At 41.1% G+C, this 18,788-nt stretch overlaps 1 protein-coding gene across 1 annotated transcript in view; it reads right to left on the reverse strand.

Moving 5' to 3' along the window:
• The window catches only part of LOC140200957 (uncharacterized), a 47,634-nt gene that overhangs the window by 18,382 nt on the left and 10,464 nt on the right, over positions 1 to 18,788 (reverse strand). Inside the window, exons 3-4 of the mRNA XM_072264601.1 lie at positions 14,758 to 14,841; positions 9,647 to 9,705 (exon numbers count right to left, since the gene is read on the reverse strand). Of these exons, the coding sequence (XP_072120702.1) occupies positions 9,647 to 9,705; positions 14,758 to 14,841 (143 nt within the window). The remainder of the gene's footprint in view (positions 1 to 9,646; positions 9,706 to 14,757; positions 14,842 to 18,788) is intronic.

Raw genomic sequence — 18,788 nt, forward strand, 5'->3', positions numbered from 1 at the left:
GACAAGGGAGTTGCGTGGGGAGCAATCCCTGCAGAAAGCAGAAAGTGGGGTGGGGGGAGGGAAAGATGTGCTTGGTGGTGGGATCCCATTGGAGATGACGGAAGTTGTGGAGAATTATATGTTGGATCCGGAGGCTGGTGGGGTGGTAGGTGAGGACAAGAAGAATCCTATCCCTAGTGGGGTGGCGGGAGGATGGGATGAGAGCAGATGTGCGTGAAATGGGAGAGATGCGTTCGAGGGCAGAGTTGATGGTGGAGGAAGGGAAGCCCCTTTCTTTAAAAAAGGAGGACATCTCCTTCATCCTTGAATGAAAAGCCTCATTCTGAGAGCAGATGTGGCGGAGACGGAGAAATTGAGAGAAGGGGATGGCATTTTTACAAGTGACAGAGTGGGAAGAGGAATAGTCCAGGTAGCTGTGAGAGTCCATGGGCTTATCATAGACATCAGTAGATAAGCTGTCTCCAGAGACAGAGACAGAGAGATCAAGGAAGGGGAAGAAGATATCGGAAATGGACCAGGTAAATTTGAGGGCAGGGTGGAAGTTGGAGGCAAAGTTGATGAAGTCAACGAACTCAGCATGCTTGCAGGAAGCAGCACCAATGCAGTCATCGATGTAGCGAAGGAAAAGTGGGGGACGGATACCAGTATAGGCTTAGAACATGGACTGTTCCACAAAGCCAACAAAAAGGCAGGCATAGCTGGGACCCATATGGCTGCCAATGGCTAGACCTTTAGTTTGAAGGAAGTGGGAGGAGCCAAAGGAGAAATTATTAAGAGTAAGGACCAATTCCGCTAGATGGAGGAGAGTGGTGGTAGAGGAGAACTAGTTGGGTCTGGAATCCACAGGTAAATGGAGAGCTTTGAGACCTTCCTGGTGGGGGATGGAGGTATATAGGGATTGGACATCCATGGTGAAAGTAAGACGATGGGGGTCAGGGAACTTGAAATCATTGAAAATGTCCAGAGCATGAGAAATGTCACGAACATTGGTGGGAAGGGATTGAACAAGGGTGGATAAAACAGTGTCGAGGTATGCAGAAATAAGTTCGGTGGAGTAGGAGCAAACTGAAACAATGGGTCTACCTGGACAGACAGGGATGCCTCCATTGCGATTAGTTAGTTTAGGAGCTGCAGCATCTTTTCCCATTGGATAACTGCCTGGTGGTCCAGTTTCAAATATCCTGGGTATATAAAATTGCACATGGAAGAGGCTTTCCCTCTTCTTCCTTTGTTTAAGGCAAGGATGCACATGATGATTGGGAAGGTATGCTCTGCACATACTTTTAACTAAGTCTGTTTGTCAAATATCCATGTGTTTGTTGGGATTTGTAGTGTCTGTGACTGGGGAACATGAATATTTGGTCGTATTTTTACTGTTTGTAAATAAATGATTAAAATACCTATTCAAGGTCAGTGCAACGCCTGTCTCACTTGCCGGACCTGCGAATCTGATTCAACATTGCAAGCAAACCAAGGGACTTGGTCGAGTTATTTTTTGTGTAATGTATTGTGAATGGACTTTCAGTGGATGACCCACCATTTCATCCAATGAGCCAAGAAACAGGATGGCGAGCCACCCAAGATCGAGGAACCAGCGCGGGTCTGAATGCTTCAAGATGTGGAGGATTTAATATGGTTGGATGTATAAGCTTATTTTTCATTCGGAGGATCTGATTTGATTTTATGGAAGAACTAATTATTTTTGCAAGAACTTTGATCAGTGACTGAATGAGATTTACTTAGTTTAAAAGTTGTGATGTTGGAGAATTTGTTGTGAAAAGAGTTAAGCTGTATCGATATATATTTGGGGTTGAATTTGAATTTGTAGATATACTGACCTGAACTGAAACTGAGGTTAACCATAATACTTGAAAATAGGAATTCAATTAGCTTCCTAACTAACTAGGGATAAATAAAAAGGCAAGTGTTAGTCTGTAAACCTTTGAATAGAGAATAACATTAAATCTAATTAGAGAAATGGAGTAACAAAGGATATTCTAATGAATCTCACTGATTCTTACTAAAAAGAAATTTGGTTTCCATTTGATATCTGAGATTTGGAAGCTAAAATGCAATGTTGAAATTTTGAATTATTCTTTCTCATGTAAATATTTTATATATATTGCTATTTTCTATAAATAAAATTTACCCCCAGAAGCGTGTGTTTTCTATTCACTGCCTCCTTTCGATACCTAGAGCTTCTGATGGCCCACTAGCACCTGGTGTAGGTCTATGCAATTTGATTTTTCTCAGTCACACAAGATAAAACAAGTGCTACACAGGTGTTACATTATTGTCAGTGTCCTATTGTACAACCGCACTATCATAACCATTTACATTCGTCCAATGCAATTCCCCTCAGTTCCTCAGGATCACAGTCATGCCTCAGTTTTCTTCCTACAAAGAGTCATATTTTTCTGTGGTCTCATCCCTCCTGATAAGGCACATCAAATTCAACAAGTCAGGTATGATTACTCAAATAGAAGACAAAAATATAACGCAGAATAAGGGATGCATCTCAAGATCCACTCCAGAATCTAACCAGGATGAATTATCTCAGTACTCCCAACATCATCACATCATTTTGTGGTTTATTAACCCAAATTAAGCCAATGATTCTGAAATCATTCAGTTCCTTCAGTAACGCCATTAAGTCTTTTAAGACATATATCATTCATTGATAAATAAGTACATCAAAAATAATACATGCACATAATCCAAAAACTCTGTCGAAAATACTAAAATAGAAAATACCATTTTCAAAAAGGCAATCCAGGCTGAAGCATTGTGAATTTCAATAAACAGTTCTGATATGACATTCTGCTATTTTTCCATCACAATTCATATAAGTGAGGGGCAATTTTCAGTTACTTTCCTGGCATATATCAATTCTCCTTCAACGCCAATTTATAGATGGAGCAATATGCTCAGACATTGTAATCTGTGGTGTTGCCATCTCTCCAGAGAAGGTCAGTTTTATTTGTAGTTCCAAAAAATGCTTTCATGCCGTGAAGTTGGAGCGCATCAGCCATGTACAAGTAGTTTAATGGTGTTTGTACATTTCTTCGGCTTACATTTGTAAATGCCTGTTGAAGTCTGTATTGATCAGATGAAAACCATCATAACTTTTCAGTTATGTAATGATTTGTTACTTTGATGACATTGTCACATAGCTGGAGTCCAGAAGAAAGGATATTGTTCCCATAAACAAAAATTTCATGCTTTCTTTCCAGTTCATAACTTTTCTGTAAAGTTTGGTACTAACTCTGGATCCTGCACTCTCACTTGGGATGGGTATTTCAGTCAACATATGTGGTCAATCTTTGGTTCACTATGGGAAGGCCTTCCCATGGACATCAAAGTGATTGCTGCAAGGGTATGGAGTCTCTCACGGGCTTGGTGCTGCTCCTGTTCAGACAGATGGAGGATGTGCCTGAGTGACACAAAAATGCAGAACACTGATGAGTGAACCTTAGATGTTGTACTTGAACTACACAGACTGCAGTTCATGGTGATATAACGAGCAAATACTTCACTTGTGCATAATAAGGGAAACATCTTTATCAAAATTGTTCTTTCTTTGCATATTTACCAGTGAATCTGAAGAAAGAATATAATGTTGTGCAATCCACTCACTGACTGATGTTCATTTATAATCAAATTGAAGTAAACCTCAATAAGTAGAAAAATGAATTTTCTCCACTCAAATTACATACCAAAGCAGTCTCAGTGACTGTCAGAATGCCATGTTGGTTCTATAAAAAAAGACCATTAGACCATAAGACATGGAAGCAGAACTTGGCTATTTGGTCCATCGAGTCAGCTTCGCCATTCAATCATGGCTGATCTATTTTCCCTTCCTCAGCCACACTCCCCACCCTTCTCCCTGTAATCTTTGATGCTGTGGCCAATCAAGAACCTATCAAGCTTTGTTTTAAATACACCCAACAACCTGGTCTCCAAAGCTGCCTGTAGTAATAAATTCCACAAATTCTCCACCCTCTGGCTAAAGAAATTTCTCCACATCTCTGCTTTAAATGGACGCCCCTCTATCATGAGGCTGTGCCCTCTTGTCCTAAACTCCCCCGCCATTGGAAACATCGTTTCCACATCTAATCTGTCTAGGCCTTTCAACATTCGAAAGGTTTCAATGAGATCCCCCCGTCATCCTTCTAAATTCCAGCAAGTACAGACCCAGAGCTATCAAACATTCCTCATATGATAATCCTTTCATTCCCCGAGTCATCCCTGTGAAACTCCTCTGAACCCTCTCCAATGCCAGCATATCTTTTCTTAGATGAGGAGCTCAAAACTGTTCACAATACTCAAGGTGAGCTCTCATCAGTGCCTCATAAAGCCTCAGCATCACATCCCTGCTCTTGTATTCTAGACCACTTGAAAAGAATGTTATCATTGCATTTGCCTTCCTCACCACCAACTCAACCTGCAAGTTAACCTTTAGGGTATTCTGCCCAAGGACTCCCAAGTCACTTTGCAGCTCAGATTTTGGGATTTTCTCCCCATTTAGGAAAGAGTCTGCATATTTACTTCTAACACAGTGCATGACCACGCATTTTCCAACATTGTATTTCATTCGCCACTTCCTTGCCCATTCTCCTAATCTGTCTAAGTCCTTCTACAGCCTTCCTGCTTCCTCAACACTACCTGCCCCTCCACCAATCTTCATATCATCTGCAAACCTGGCAACAAAGCTATGTATTCCATCATCTAAATCATCGATATGCAGCATAAAAAGAAGCAGTCCCAACACCAAACCCTGCAGAAAACCAGTAGCCACTGGCAGCCAACCAGAAAAGGATCCTTTTATTCCCACTCACTGCCTCCTACCAATCAGCCAATGCTCTAACCATGCCAGTAACTTTCCTGTAATGCCATGGTTTCTTAATATGGTAAGCAGTCTCATGTGTGGCACCTTGTCAAAAGCCTTCTGAGAGTCCAAATATACAACATCCACTGCATCCCCCTTATCTATCCTATGAGTAATCTCTTCAAAGAATTCCAACATATCCATCAGGCAAGATTTTCCCTTAAGGAAACCATGCTCACTTTGTCCTATCTTGTCCTGTGTCACCAAGTACCCTACAACCTCATCTTTACCAATTGACTCCAACATCTTCGCAACCACTGAGGTCAGGATAACTGGTCTATGATTTCCCGTCTGCTGCTTTTTCCTTTCTTAAAGAGTGGTGTGACATTTGCAATTTTCCAGTCCTCTGGCACCATGCCAGAGTCCAATGATTTTTGAAAGATCATCAATATTTCCTCCACAATCTCTATTGCTACCTCTTTCAGAACCCTAGGTTCCAGTTCATCTGGTCTGGGTGACTTATGTACCCTTAAGTCTTTCAGCTTTTTGAGCACCTTCTCCTTTGTAATAATAACTGCACTCACTTCTCTTCCCTCTCACCTTTCAACACCCAGCACACTGCTAGTGTAATCCACAGTGAAGACTGATGGAAAACACTCATTCAGTTCATCTGCTACCTCCTTGTTCCATGTTAGTATTTTTCCAGCCTCATTTTCTAGCGGTCCTATATCCACTCTCTTCTGTCTTTTATTTTTAACATACTTGAAAAAGCTTTTACTATCCACTTTGATATTGTTTGCCATTTTGCTTTCATATTTCATCTTTTCCATCCTGCTGATTCTTTTAGTTGCTCTCTGAAGGGTTTTAAAAGCTTCCCAATCCTCTATCTTCTCACTATTTTTTTCTTTGTTGCCTGCTCTTTTGCTTACATTAGATTTGACTTCCCTTGTAAGCCATGGTTGTATGAAATAACACTGTAGTCAATTATCATTGAAGAATGAATGTTGGAGATGTGAGATGGGTCTCAGTGTCTGGGGGAAAGGAGGTGGCTTCAGATTCTCTAAGATTGTCTGAAAGTGTACCAGTCCAGTCAGAAGATGGTGGATGGTTAGATACATGGGGAGATGCATTGGTTCAGCTCCTCTCTCTTCAAAGGGTTGTAAATAGAATGTCATTCTTTCATTTTTCAGATCTCTTTTGCCTGCAATGATTGTTCAATGCTTCTACTTTCTTGTCTGTTCTGTTGTGTTTGCCATGCATATTAATGAATTGGAAGGAAATGTGGATGGGATGATTGGTAAACCATGCCGTGTCTCTGGGAACTGTGACTGAAGAGTGAATCTTGAGTGTGCAAGTTCATAGTTCCCTAAAAGTGTGAACACAGGTGGACAGAGAGGAGACAAATGTGTGTAGTATGACAACTATACATTATGACCAGAGAACAAAGGAAATGGGAATAAGCTGTTTACAAGTTTCACACAGATACCGGGAGTACCTCATTGAGTAGAGACATGGTCTTATCTACACTGAAGGAAACATGAGAGTCACATATCTAACCTTTGTAATTACTTTGCTCAAATAAAGTATTTTACTTCAAATAAATATCATCATCACATGTGAAGAGCAACTTTACATAAATATCTTAACAAAATGTTTTGAATATTAAATATTAATTTGTCACTTACGTTTCCACTTGCAAAGCAGCACGGTGATGGAAAGAAAAGAGACGAAAACTGAGACACGAGCGGTCCAGCAAAGCAGAAAAATCAGGTTGGCAAGCTCACCAGGAACCTGAAACAGAGAACAAGACCTATTTTCTCAGCTTTAAATTTAAAATGAGCGAACTGCAAGCACTGTATAATGCCGACATGGCTTCCTTAAAGTCTGCATGCACAGTGTGGAGTGTTGTAAAGACGTATTAAAGATATCCATTAAGATGTACGTTTAGCTGAATCCCTCAGCACCCGGCAACTTTGTATGGATTTATCCTGGCTAGGATCCTCCTCAGCTTGGCTGTGGTCACACAGGGTTGTAAAAAGAGATGGAAATGAGCCATTAGGAGAAGGCAATAGTGAACTGTTCACCATGGTAGGGCTGGGAGAACTGATCTTCATTTTCTATTTCTGCTGTGAAATGTTGACAAATAAGAGCACGTGAGACAGCTGGAGCAGTAATAAGTTCTGAAATGTAATGGAACCCATCAGAAGCCTTTTAGAGATGATCGACATAAATTATCCACAGAAGAGCAGATCTGCTGGACGAATGTTCAGGAAATAGTGGGAAGTGTCAGTTGTGCAGGTCAATATCATGGAGAATGTTCCAAGGATGTAAAAACTGTGAGAAAGATGAATTATTTCCCAAGTTAAATCTTATACTGGTATATCCATCCATGTGGCTATCAGCATTATTGATTGTACAATAAACCCTGTCACACAAATGAAGCATCTCCATTGCTCAGTCCTCAACACTTCAATTCAATAGATTCACCTCACCTTCATGCACTGAGCCCTGGTGCAAACTCATTGATTACGCATACAAGTGCATGGGCATAAAGGGCTCTTTTCTAGTTGGCTGCCTGTGACTACTGGCATTCCAAAGGTTCATTTTATTGTCAGAGTATTCATGTAATACAACTCCGATATTGGTCTTTTCCAGATAGCCATGCAATGTAGAAACCAGTAACAATAACATCACACCGCCAAACCCCTCCCCTGCAAAAACAAACAGCAACAACAGCACCAAACTCCTAACCCCCTCAAACACACAAAAAAGGAGATCGCCAACACAGAAAAAACATCAAGAACATCAGATCCCAAATCCCTAACCCCTCCCTCATACAAAAACCAACACATTGTCCACCCAGAACCCTAACCAGCCAATTAGCAAGAAGCAAGAAAACATAAAAACCTGAAGGACTGCAAAATAAATTACTGACTAATAATCTCATACATCTCAGAATTTCGAGCATATCCTCCCACCAGAACCGTGAGAGTGACTGCTTGAACTCAGTCCCTCCATGTAGAGTGACCACCGCGCCACTGACCTGTGGCCTTCTGACCACTGCACTGCTGATCTGAGGCCTTCCGAACGCTGCTGAGCTGGCTACCAACCACCGTCAATCCATGGTCTCCATGGAGAGCAACCACTGACCTCCTCCACGTTCACCATGATACTTCAATCTCCCTCAATGCTTCAAAATGGAGTTGATTATGGCCCCTCTCTGGTCTCCTGCATGAGGTAACCTGTACTATTTGAGGATTGCAACATGCCAGATAACCTGATCGAGCTCCAAACAACCCATCACAGGCTCTAACAGTCTCCAAAACCATCAAGACAGAAACAAAGGGTTGAGAGGGTTTGATGTCTTTTCTTTTAACAACACCCATGGTTTTTCTGTATTTTGTGGCTATCTGGAGAAGACGAATATCAGAGTTGTATTGTACATGTCTACTTTGACAATAAAATAACCTTTGGAATGCCAGAACTTTGAAAGTTCTACATCTTTGTAGAAAAAGTTAAATAATTGGAGAGATTGGCTACCTGGAAGATGTTGCCTGAGGAGCCGTTGTTTGCTGGCACCATCTTGACTGGAAGTGTCGGGTGCAAAGAGACATGAGAGTCCTAATGTAGGATTCCATAGATTTTAGCTTTCAGTTTGAGTTAGTGATGAGGAAAGAAATATAATGTTAGCAATTATTTGGAGTGAACTGGAATATGAAGCAAGGATGTAATGCTGAGGCTTGATAAGGTGCTTGTCAACATATTTGGAATCTTTTGGGCACTTTTGGGCCTCATATCTAAGGAAATATGTGTTGACATTAGAAAGAGTCCTGAGGAGGTTTATGAGAATGACCCGGGAATGCAAGGCTTGATGTATGAGGAATGTTTGATGGTTCTGGGTCTGTAATTGCTGCAAGTTTAGAAGAATAAGTTGAGATCTCATTAAAACCCACTGAATATCGAAAGGCCGGAATGGACTGGAAATGGAGAGGATGTTTCCAATAGTGAGAGAGTTTTGGACAAGAAGGGGACAACATCAGAATAAAAAGGACATCCCTTTAGAATAGAGATTAGTGGGAATATTTTTAGCTGTAGGGTGGTGAATCTGTGGAATTCATTGTCAGAGATGGTATATATATTAAATATATACATTTAAAGTGGAGGTTAATATATTCTTGATTAGTAAGGGTGCAAGAGACTGCAGACTTGAGGGGCCAAATTCTAATTCTGCTCCTGTCCTCCTCCTCTTGTTATGGTCTTATGGTCTCCCCTCCCTTCACCAGGAACCAAACAGAGTTCTGCTTTCACTTCAGAACAATCTCTTCAATTATTTAACTTTTTCTATGAAAGGTGTTGGTTCATGGCCAAGTAGTTAAGGTGTGGGTCTAGTGATCTGAAGGTCACTAGTTTGAGCCTCAGATGAAGCAGCGTGTTGTGTCCTTGAGCAAGGCACTTAACCACACATTGCTCTGTGATGACACCAGTGCCAAGCTGTATTGGCCCTAGTACCCTTCCCTTAGACAACATCGGTGACGTGGAGAGGGGAGACTTGCAGCATGGGCAACTGCCGGTCTTCCATACAACCTTGCTTAGGCCTGCGCCCTGGAAACCTTCCAAGGCACAAATCCATGGTCTCATGAGACTAACGGATGTCTATGTGTATGTTAAAGATCTGGCATTCCAAAGATTATTTCATTGTCAAAGTATGCATGTACAATACAACTCTGGAACAAGCAATGCAGAAAAAGATAATCTTGTCCTCTCAGTGAAATTTTATGAATAATAACACATCTTCTGGATAAAAAGTTATTTACTCACAGGTAAATGTGGAGTTGAACTGGAATCTCTGGGAGATGTAGACAGAGAGGTTGTAAGATCTGTAATGACAGTTGTAAGAATGAAATGTGCAGAAATCAGAACAAGATGGTATTGAGTGTAAAAACAGTCTTACCCAGATATTGAGATAATTTGCCAAAACTTCCAGACCCATGTTTCAGAACATAGAACAGTACAGCACATAAACAGGCTCTTCAACTCATAATGTAGTCCCAAACCAAATAAATTAGTAATAAAATAGCCAACTAAACTAAACCCTCATGCCTACTACTGCCTGAAGAAACTACTGTCTACAAATTAGTGGACTTGGATGAATCAAAGGCAGGGGAAGTAGACAAACCAATTGTCATTATTTCCCCCCCACCCAATTTGTGAACTCTGAACTGAGTCTTGCTCTGTGGTAATTTAATCAGATCAATTGAATGTGGACACAAGTAGCTTCAGCTAATGACCTGCTAAACCTGAGGCCATTCTCAGATGGGTAGCTATTTATTATGTAAAGTGGTAGATTTACCAGAGAAGTGATGTTTGGGTTACTTAGTTTAACTGGTTTGGACCAGTCAGAGTTGAAAGACACAAATACATAAGGCTGGGGTGGACAAAAACATGAAACAATGTTGGTTATAACCCTGGACTAGAACCAGTAAGAAGATGACCCAGGTGGGCCACGTGACCTTGAGCCAATGGATGGAGATCCACCAGTTCAACTGATGAGGTACACCATAAAAGTCAGGCGATTCAAATACGTTACAGCGATAACTCTCCAGCAACCAGAGATCAACAATTGCAGATGAGGAGGATCCCACGGACATGTGGAGATCAGGACCATGAGGAGCGCCTGGCCAGCATAGACTCCTTTTGCTGGTAGTACCTTTTCCGTTCACTGACTGTTCATGGAGGCTCTGGGAATTCTGGTGGATGTGTAGACAAGTAGTTAGTTCGTGAACCCACATACTTTTTAGTTTAGACAATAAAGGTTATTTGTAGGCAAATAGAGATTCTTTCTGATCATTGTTACAATGGGTGATTCTTATAACAAGGTCCCTCAACCCACAATGTAGTGGCAAAACAAATAAATTAAGCACATATTCCTATCCTTCTCTCAACGAAGTCTCTGCAATGGTCAGAACATCATAATTCCATGTACTGATCCATGCTCCAGTTCATCATCTTTATCCATAATACTCCTAGCATTAAATTACACACACTTCAAACTATCTGTTGCATCTGCCTATTACTTTTCTCCTGCCTGTTTTTACTGGCCCTGACATCTACCTTCCTCTGCATCCCTCCACTTTCTGACCTGGTGTTCTGGTTCCAATCCCCGGCCAAACTAATTTAAGCCATCCTGAGTAGCACTGGCAAACCTCCTGGCCAAGAAATTGGTTCTCCTCCACTTTAGGTGCCTCATGTCCTTTATGTTCAGGTCACCCCTGGTCCAGAAGAGGTTCCAATGATCCAAGAACCTGAAACCCTGCCCCTGCACTAGTTCCATAGCCATTCATTCATCTGTACTATCATCCTATTCTTGCTCTAACTAGCAGGTGAAACAGGGATTAAACCAGAAATTATTGCCTTGGAGGTCCTGCTCTTCAGCCTTTTTCCTATCTCCCTATACATAATTCCTGGGGAATCAATTTTCCTTGGGCTTCTGCATTCCACTAATTTGGTCAGATATTACCAGTAAGTCAAGGAGTCTGTTACATCCTCTACCTCTGAGTTCAGTGCTTTTCCCCAGGAAGAGATTGAAATAAGTAATGAGAATGTTCCAAGGTGAGAATTAGAGTCAAGTGAAAAAGGCATTCTGTCATTAACGAGCCGTTGACATTATCGTGGTAACTCATGGGTACTACAGAGATCACTATTACATTGTACATTTTATATTGTAGCATCCTGCCACTTTCACCCAGCGCATTATCCATACTACATGTACATCAATTAACAACAAAGACAGAATCAATATTTCTTGTGTTACTTCATATGTTTTCAGCAGGCGGAAGAGCACTATTCATTCAATCAAAGCAATATAATCTCTCCAAACAAATGTTCCCCATGTAAATGAAGGAAACTCAAGCACCTGGGGAACCGAGGTGACCTTCTTATATGGAGCATCGGAGCTCAGGGTTGAACCTGGGTCACAGGATCTGTGGGACAGTTACAGAAACTGCTACACTGCTGCACCACCATTGATGAGACAGATACATGGAATATTGAACTGCTTGCTGTCCAAAACCAGAAGATTCAAGTTCATTTTCCGATCATTAAACAGTCCAAGAATTTCCACACGGCAGCAATACCAGCCACTAACTCCTCCCTGTCGATCACTTGTAGTGTGTGATACATCTCCATCCCCGATTCTACCACCAAGATGATAGCCTTGGGATGTCACAGAAGTTACTCTGTCTCCATTCATTCTAACCAGTAACAAGCCAATGTCACAAATAGTACTGTCTGGTACGAGAAGAGGGAGCACAACCGCAGTCTGAAATCTTGTCCCTACACTGAGAAACAGATCGAATTACCAGCAGGGCAGGATCTGAGGAATGCTATAGAAAATTTCTACCTATTCACTGGGATGTTAGCTGCTTACACCTCCCTCACTTCTCAAATTTGTCCTCAGACAGGTGGTGGCAATCAGCTTTCTTCAGTCCCGGCCTTTCCATAGCAGACTTGATACAGTTGACTGTCTTGTGGTGCCATTTCAGTTGCTAATCTGTCACCAAAAGCGGACCTTCTCCAGGCATTTGAAATATTAACTGCTGCCATCAACAAGCAAGAAATTGTCCACCTGAATCGTCGTTCGGAATTTCAATCAGGCTTATTTGAAGAAATCTCTGCCCAGTTATCGTCAGCATTTAACCTGCAGCACCAGGGGTCCCAACCACTGCTACACCTCAATTAGGAAAGCCTGCTGTTCCATGCCTAGACTACATTTTGAGAAATCTGATCACTTGGTTGTCCTTCTCCTACCTGCATACAGGCAGATTCTAAAGATCAAAGCTCCAGTGATGAGCACAACAAAGAGGTGGTTGCAGGAGGCAAAGTTGTGGCTATGGGATTGCTTCAAGTCAGTGGATGGGCCATGTTCAAGGACTCATCAAAAGATCTGAATGAATACACCACTGTGGTGACGGAGTTTATTAAAACAATTGTAGATGGGCATGTCCCCATAAAATCATTTAGAGTTTTCCCCAACCAGAAGTGCTGGATGAACTTTGAGCTCCCCAATCTGCTGAGGGCTACTGTAGATCAGTGTCACTCAGGTATGGTAGCCAAATAAGATACAAGGTGCACAGTTACAATCTCTGGAAAGCCATCTCACATGTGAAGTGGCAATCTGGAACAAGCATGAGTCACTGGGGATGCTCGACAGCTACAGCAGGGCTTGAATGCTATTATATCTTACAAACTGAAACCAAGCGACATAGGTGACAAAGCAACACGCACAAAATGCTGGAGGAATGCAGCAGGTCAGGCAGCATCTATGGAAATACACAAAGAGTTGACATTTTGGCCAAGGCCCTTCTTCAGGGCTCGGAGATGACAACAAGGTTTCACTCCCAGATGAGCTCAATGCCTTCTGTACTTGCTTTGGCTCTCAAAGCATTGAGGAAACTTCACAAACTCCCACAGCCCACGATGACCCTGTGATTTCAGTCTCTGAAGCAAACGTGAGTGCGTCCTGAAGGAGGGTGAACCCACAAAAAGCATCTGACCCAGAGGGGGTACCTGGTGCTAATCAACGGACTGGATATCTTTAAACTCTTGCTTGAACAGTCTGAGGTACGCAACTGCTTCAAGCAGGCTTCAATTATATTGTTGCCTCAGAAGATTGTGGTAACCTGCCTGAATAGCTAACAACCAGCAGCACTTACATCCACTGTGATGAAGTACTTTGAGAGGTTGGTGATGAAACGTATCATCTCCTGCCTGAGAGGCTACTTGATTTGCTCCAATTAGCTTTCCATGTCATTCTCCACAATAAATACTGACAGAAAGCACTGTATATATTTCTTCAGGGTCTGAAATGTGACCCCGCATTACCTAATGATTTGATCTGTATGAACAGTATGCAAAATAAGCATTTCACTGTAAAAACACATGTGACAACAAATAAACCGATACCAATTCTAATGAAGACCTCGCCCATTTACCATGACTCAGAATTTAGATTACCACAGTGATCCATGGAAGGATAATTCTTCCTCCAGTTGCTTTTTCATTCTTAGTATACTTGTGGAATCTTTGATAATCTCCATTATTTTATCAGCCAGAGATATCTTGTAGCCCCCTTCTAATTTCATTCCCCAGTGTTCTCCTACATCCAATATTATAATTGCTTGAAGTAAGCTGCCTATACCTATCACTTGCCTCCTTTTTTTGCACCAGATCCTCCATATCCTTTATCACTGGGTTCTCTAATTTTACCAGCCTTGCACATCACCATAACAGGAACATGCTGCTGCTGAAGTCTTCCTGTCGCACAGTTAAGTTCCTCCCACTTGCCAGATGTCCCCTTACGTGCAAGCAGCCTCTACCAATCAACTTTTAAGAATTCCTGTCTGATGCTATCAGAATAAGCCTGACCCCAGTTTACGACATTATATTGAATCATATCAAAAGCTAATATAATTATGGTCACTGATCACAAAGTGCTCCCCCACCACTGAGCAAATCAACCACTTGCCCACCTCATTTCCTAGGGAGAGGTCAAGTCTAGCCCCTTCTCTAGACAGGGAAGGAAATGTTTTACCTATATGTGGTTTTTGAGGAGATGTTAGGTTAATTAATGAGAGTGGATGCTGTTGACTTCAATTTCAGTAAAGCGAATGACAAGGTGCTTCAGAGTAGGCTGATCTAGAAGATTAAGGACCATGGGATCGACAGAGACCTGGCCAGAGAATACTTTATCTAAGTTAAAGCCACCATAATTGTTAATGTTCTACACATGAACATTTAAATTGAAAGCAATTTCGAGGCCTCCTTGCCCACTTTGAAGATCGATAGTTAAATTGTGCAGTTTACACAAATAAAGAAGCATTAATGTCATTGTTTAGAAGATAAATTGTACCGCCTGGAAGATGCAGACTGACCCTGGTAAGCAGATGGAGCAATGTCATTTCCATGGTCTGCAGACAAGGACTTAATTGTGGGTGAAGCAGATGTTGTGCTGGTTCCTGCAACAGAAGAAAAGTTAATTTACTTTCATGTCAGTGAACTCATTCATTTTTCTCAATCAATAACTCACATAGAACTAAATGAGGGCTGGGTTAGCTCTGGAGAACCAGTAAGTGTGATGGATATGCAGGTTCAAAGTGCCTTTCTCATTCCCACAATTAGGCAAAAAAAACTTTGAATTTGCGCTGATGCACAGGAATGCTCTTGTTACAGAAATAAAACAGTGAAGTAAACAGAATGTCTTTGAATTGGGAGTCAGTAAGTGCTGGGTCAAATGTAATTCTACGGAGGACCCAGTTACTTACACTCTTTTGGCGAGGATGAGTGAAAAATGGCAACGTGCTACGGGTGGCTTACAAAACTTCAAAATATACTTCTTCTGAATGACCCTCACTGCTGTCCGTAGACTGTAATTTCCCTTTAACATCATGTTAAACCATTTAGAAGAATTAGTCATTTCACAATCTTCTGAAGAACTCAGCGGACTTAACTCTCAAGCAAGCAGGTATGGCATCCTTAAGCAGACAAAGGTAGATCGCCATGGTTGGATGAGAGGGAGGAGGGGAAGACTCTAAGCTAGAGTGAAACATCAGGGCATGAAATTTACTCTACACAGTATATTGTTAGCAAATGTACAGTCGATGGAGAACAAGATTGAGGACCTAAGGGCAAGATTACTGTATCAGAGGGAAATGAGGAATTGTCACATTCTCTGTTTCATGGAGACGAGGCTTACTTCAGACATACTGGATAAATCTGTGAGACCCAATGACTTCTCAATACACAGGATGGACTGGACTGCTGATTCAGAGAAGGCAATAGATGGGGGCCTGTGTTTCATAATAAACTCTTTGTGGTGCTTGGACACAATGGTCTTGTCGGACTCTTATTCCCCCGACCTGGAACATCTAAGATCCCTTAAATGTTGAAATTGAGCTTGCATACACCACTTATACTGTCATCTCATTCCACACTCTCACGGCCCTCTGGGTGAAGATGTTTCCCCTCATGTTCTTAGAATTTTCACCTTTCACACTTAACCCATGTCCCAACCAACCTCAGGTGAAAAAGCCTGCTTGAATTAACCTTATCTATACCTCTCAGAATGCTGTATACCTCTATCCAATCTCCTCTTGATCTTCTACATTCTAGGGAATAAAGTCCTAACCTGTTCAATTTTTCCTTATAATTCAGGTCCTCCAGGTATAGCAACATCCTTGTAAATTTTCTCTGCACTCTTTCAATCTTGTTTACATATTTCCTATAGGCAAGTGACCAAAACTGCACACAATACTCAAAATTAGGCCTCACCAACATCTTATGCAATTTCAACATAACATTGATTTTTGGAGGCCAATGTGCAAAAGCTTTCTTTATGGCCCTATCTACCCATGACAGCACTTTCAACGAATTACGGACCTGTATTTGCAGATCCCTTTTGTTCTACCACAATCCTCATTGCTCCACCAGTCACTGTGTAAGATTGGTCCTGCCAAAGTGCAAAACTTCACACTTGTCTGCATTAAATTCCATCTTCAGTGGAAAGTCTCTTGTTGCTTGTTACAAATTTCCATACTATTCTCACTTTCATATGAACCACCTGGTTTATATCTGCTTTTCCTCACAAAATATAACACGTCACACTTCTGAGCATCTATCACCCATTCCTCCATCCAGTTCCTGATGTCCACTATTGTCTACTTCATGATTCACAATGCAGCCAAGTTTTACACCATCTGTATATTTTGAAAATATGATCTATTCTTTCCCTCACCGTTGGCGCTACTTATTTAATTAAATGTTTTATATATACTTACTATAATTTACAGTTTTTATTTCTTATTTACTATCTTTTATATTATATTAACCTTGCTGAAAAATCTATAATTGAGTATAGAGTAATAAAGCATGGAAATAGGCCCATGTCATTCATGCCAACCAAGGTGTGCACCTAAGCTACTCGTACTTGCAAATCTAACACATTATGAAATGCTCAGTGATAATTCGACCTCTTGAAAAACTGTGTCACATTAATTAGACACCATTAGTTTTTAACAAAGACACACTGGATGTTTCTAAACAATCCACACTTGTCGCAGTGATTACTGATTCTGTACCTTTTCCAACACTTTCTCCATTTCAAAGCTAAGATACTTTTCATTTTCTTTAAGATGACTGATTTATTGTCTCCAGGTTTTGCACAGCTGTAGAAAAAGCTACTTTGGGTGATTTTTGATTAAAATGTTACAATGTCTGGAGTTGGTCACACAATCTGATAAAGACCAAATGGTCTCAATAACCTAAAAAATGGATTTTAGCCTAAAAAATAGATTTTAGCCTAAAACTTGTGATTGAGACAATATTTTCTGTTTCTTTTACACTAATGCTGAATATCCTTGCATAGTCAGTTAGGGAATGCACATCCTATGTGGAACATGCATCTATTCCAACTTTTGCTAAACTTGTGAGATTAATAAACCATTTTCTCCCTACAGACTCACTTTCTGCTACAATTCTCTTGAACAATTTACAACAGGTTGTTGATCTTCTGCACTGGATTTCTCTTTCCCATTGCCAGTGTATTGTTTCTCACTTCTATAAACAACAAATGGGACAATGAGGAGTATTATTTGAAAAGCCACAGGCAATCACAAAGAACATTCTTGCTGGTTTGTTACATGACGTGGAACTCTGTCACTCTGAGTAAGTTTAAAATCAGGATCAATAACAAAAGTATTTGCACCACTCAAGTCATTGGAAACATTACTGGAATCAACATGTCATTGCGAATGAAATACCTGATAATTAAAATGTGAGAGAAAATTTAACAAACTTTGCAGGCAAATGTCAACAATTTAGTTTGTGTTTAAAATCTCTCAACTACAGTCATATAGTGCTTGTTTCAGAATCTCTAGTATACCTGCCTATGTGCAGTCCACAATAAATGCAAGGCAACCTTTAAAATTCCCAATATGGAAACAGTTATTATTGGATCTGTTAAAGCAATTTGTACTGGGAGTAAACTTGTGCTGAGAGATATATAGAAAGAGATATATACAGATATATATATATATACATAGAGAGAGAGAGAGAGAGAGAGAGAGGGAGAGATAGAGAGAGGGAGAGATAGAGAAAGAGAGAGAGAGATAGCGAAAGGGATAGAGACAGATAGAGATAGAGAAAGATAGAGATTGAGGAAGAAAGAAAGAAGCCAAGCAGAATAGGCTCCATTTAATCCCACTCTTATTCTCCTGCCAATAAAAGAGCTAATCCTCTTTCCATGCTAGTAACAGTGTCAGTGGCTGTATTTCAGTTTCAAATTCAATTGTCATTCAACTATGCACACATATACAGCCAAATAAAGAAGCATTCCTCCAGAGCCACGTGGCAAAACACAGTTCCAATAGTCACACACATCACACAGCACGTATAAGACATATACCGTAGTTATGATTTCAGAAAAGCATACAGTCACAAAAAGATAATATAGCCCAAGTCAGTGTCATGGCCTATAGATTGATGGTGCATGTGATATTATCATGGAGCCACGTTTCCACAAGAACAAGCACGCAGCAGTTCCTCATCATGAACTAGTGCAGCCACAAACCAAAGCAATCCAGCTTGACTTCCGCTGAGTGAACACTAGCGAGTAGCACCAACAGGAGAACCGACCTACAGGGGTCAGCTTCAACCCAGCATAGATATTAGTGTGCCCGCCGAGTCTCTGCTCTCTCCTACACTGCCTCCTGCGTCATCTCCCCTGGCCAGCTGCAACAGGAGTCATCACAGTACGAGACCTGGTTCACACAACAACCAAGGCCACGCATCTGCCCTCCTGTTGCTCTCGCTAATGAACCCCAATGCAGTATTTCACATTATCAATTTCCAGCAGGGACTTGCGATTATAAGAAAAGTGCCAGACAATCATTTGCACAGTTTATTGGAC

The sequence above is a fragment of the Mobula birostris genome, chromosome 7 (assembly GCF_030028105.1).
Source record: "Mobula birostris isolate sMobBir1 chromosome 7, sMobBir1.hap1, whole genome shotgun sequence".
Taxonomy (NCBI): Eukaryota; Metazoa; Chordata; class Chondrichthyes; order Myliobatiformes; family Myliobatidae; genus Mobula; species Mobula birostris.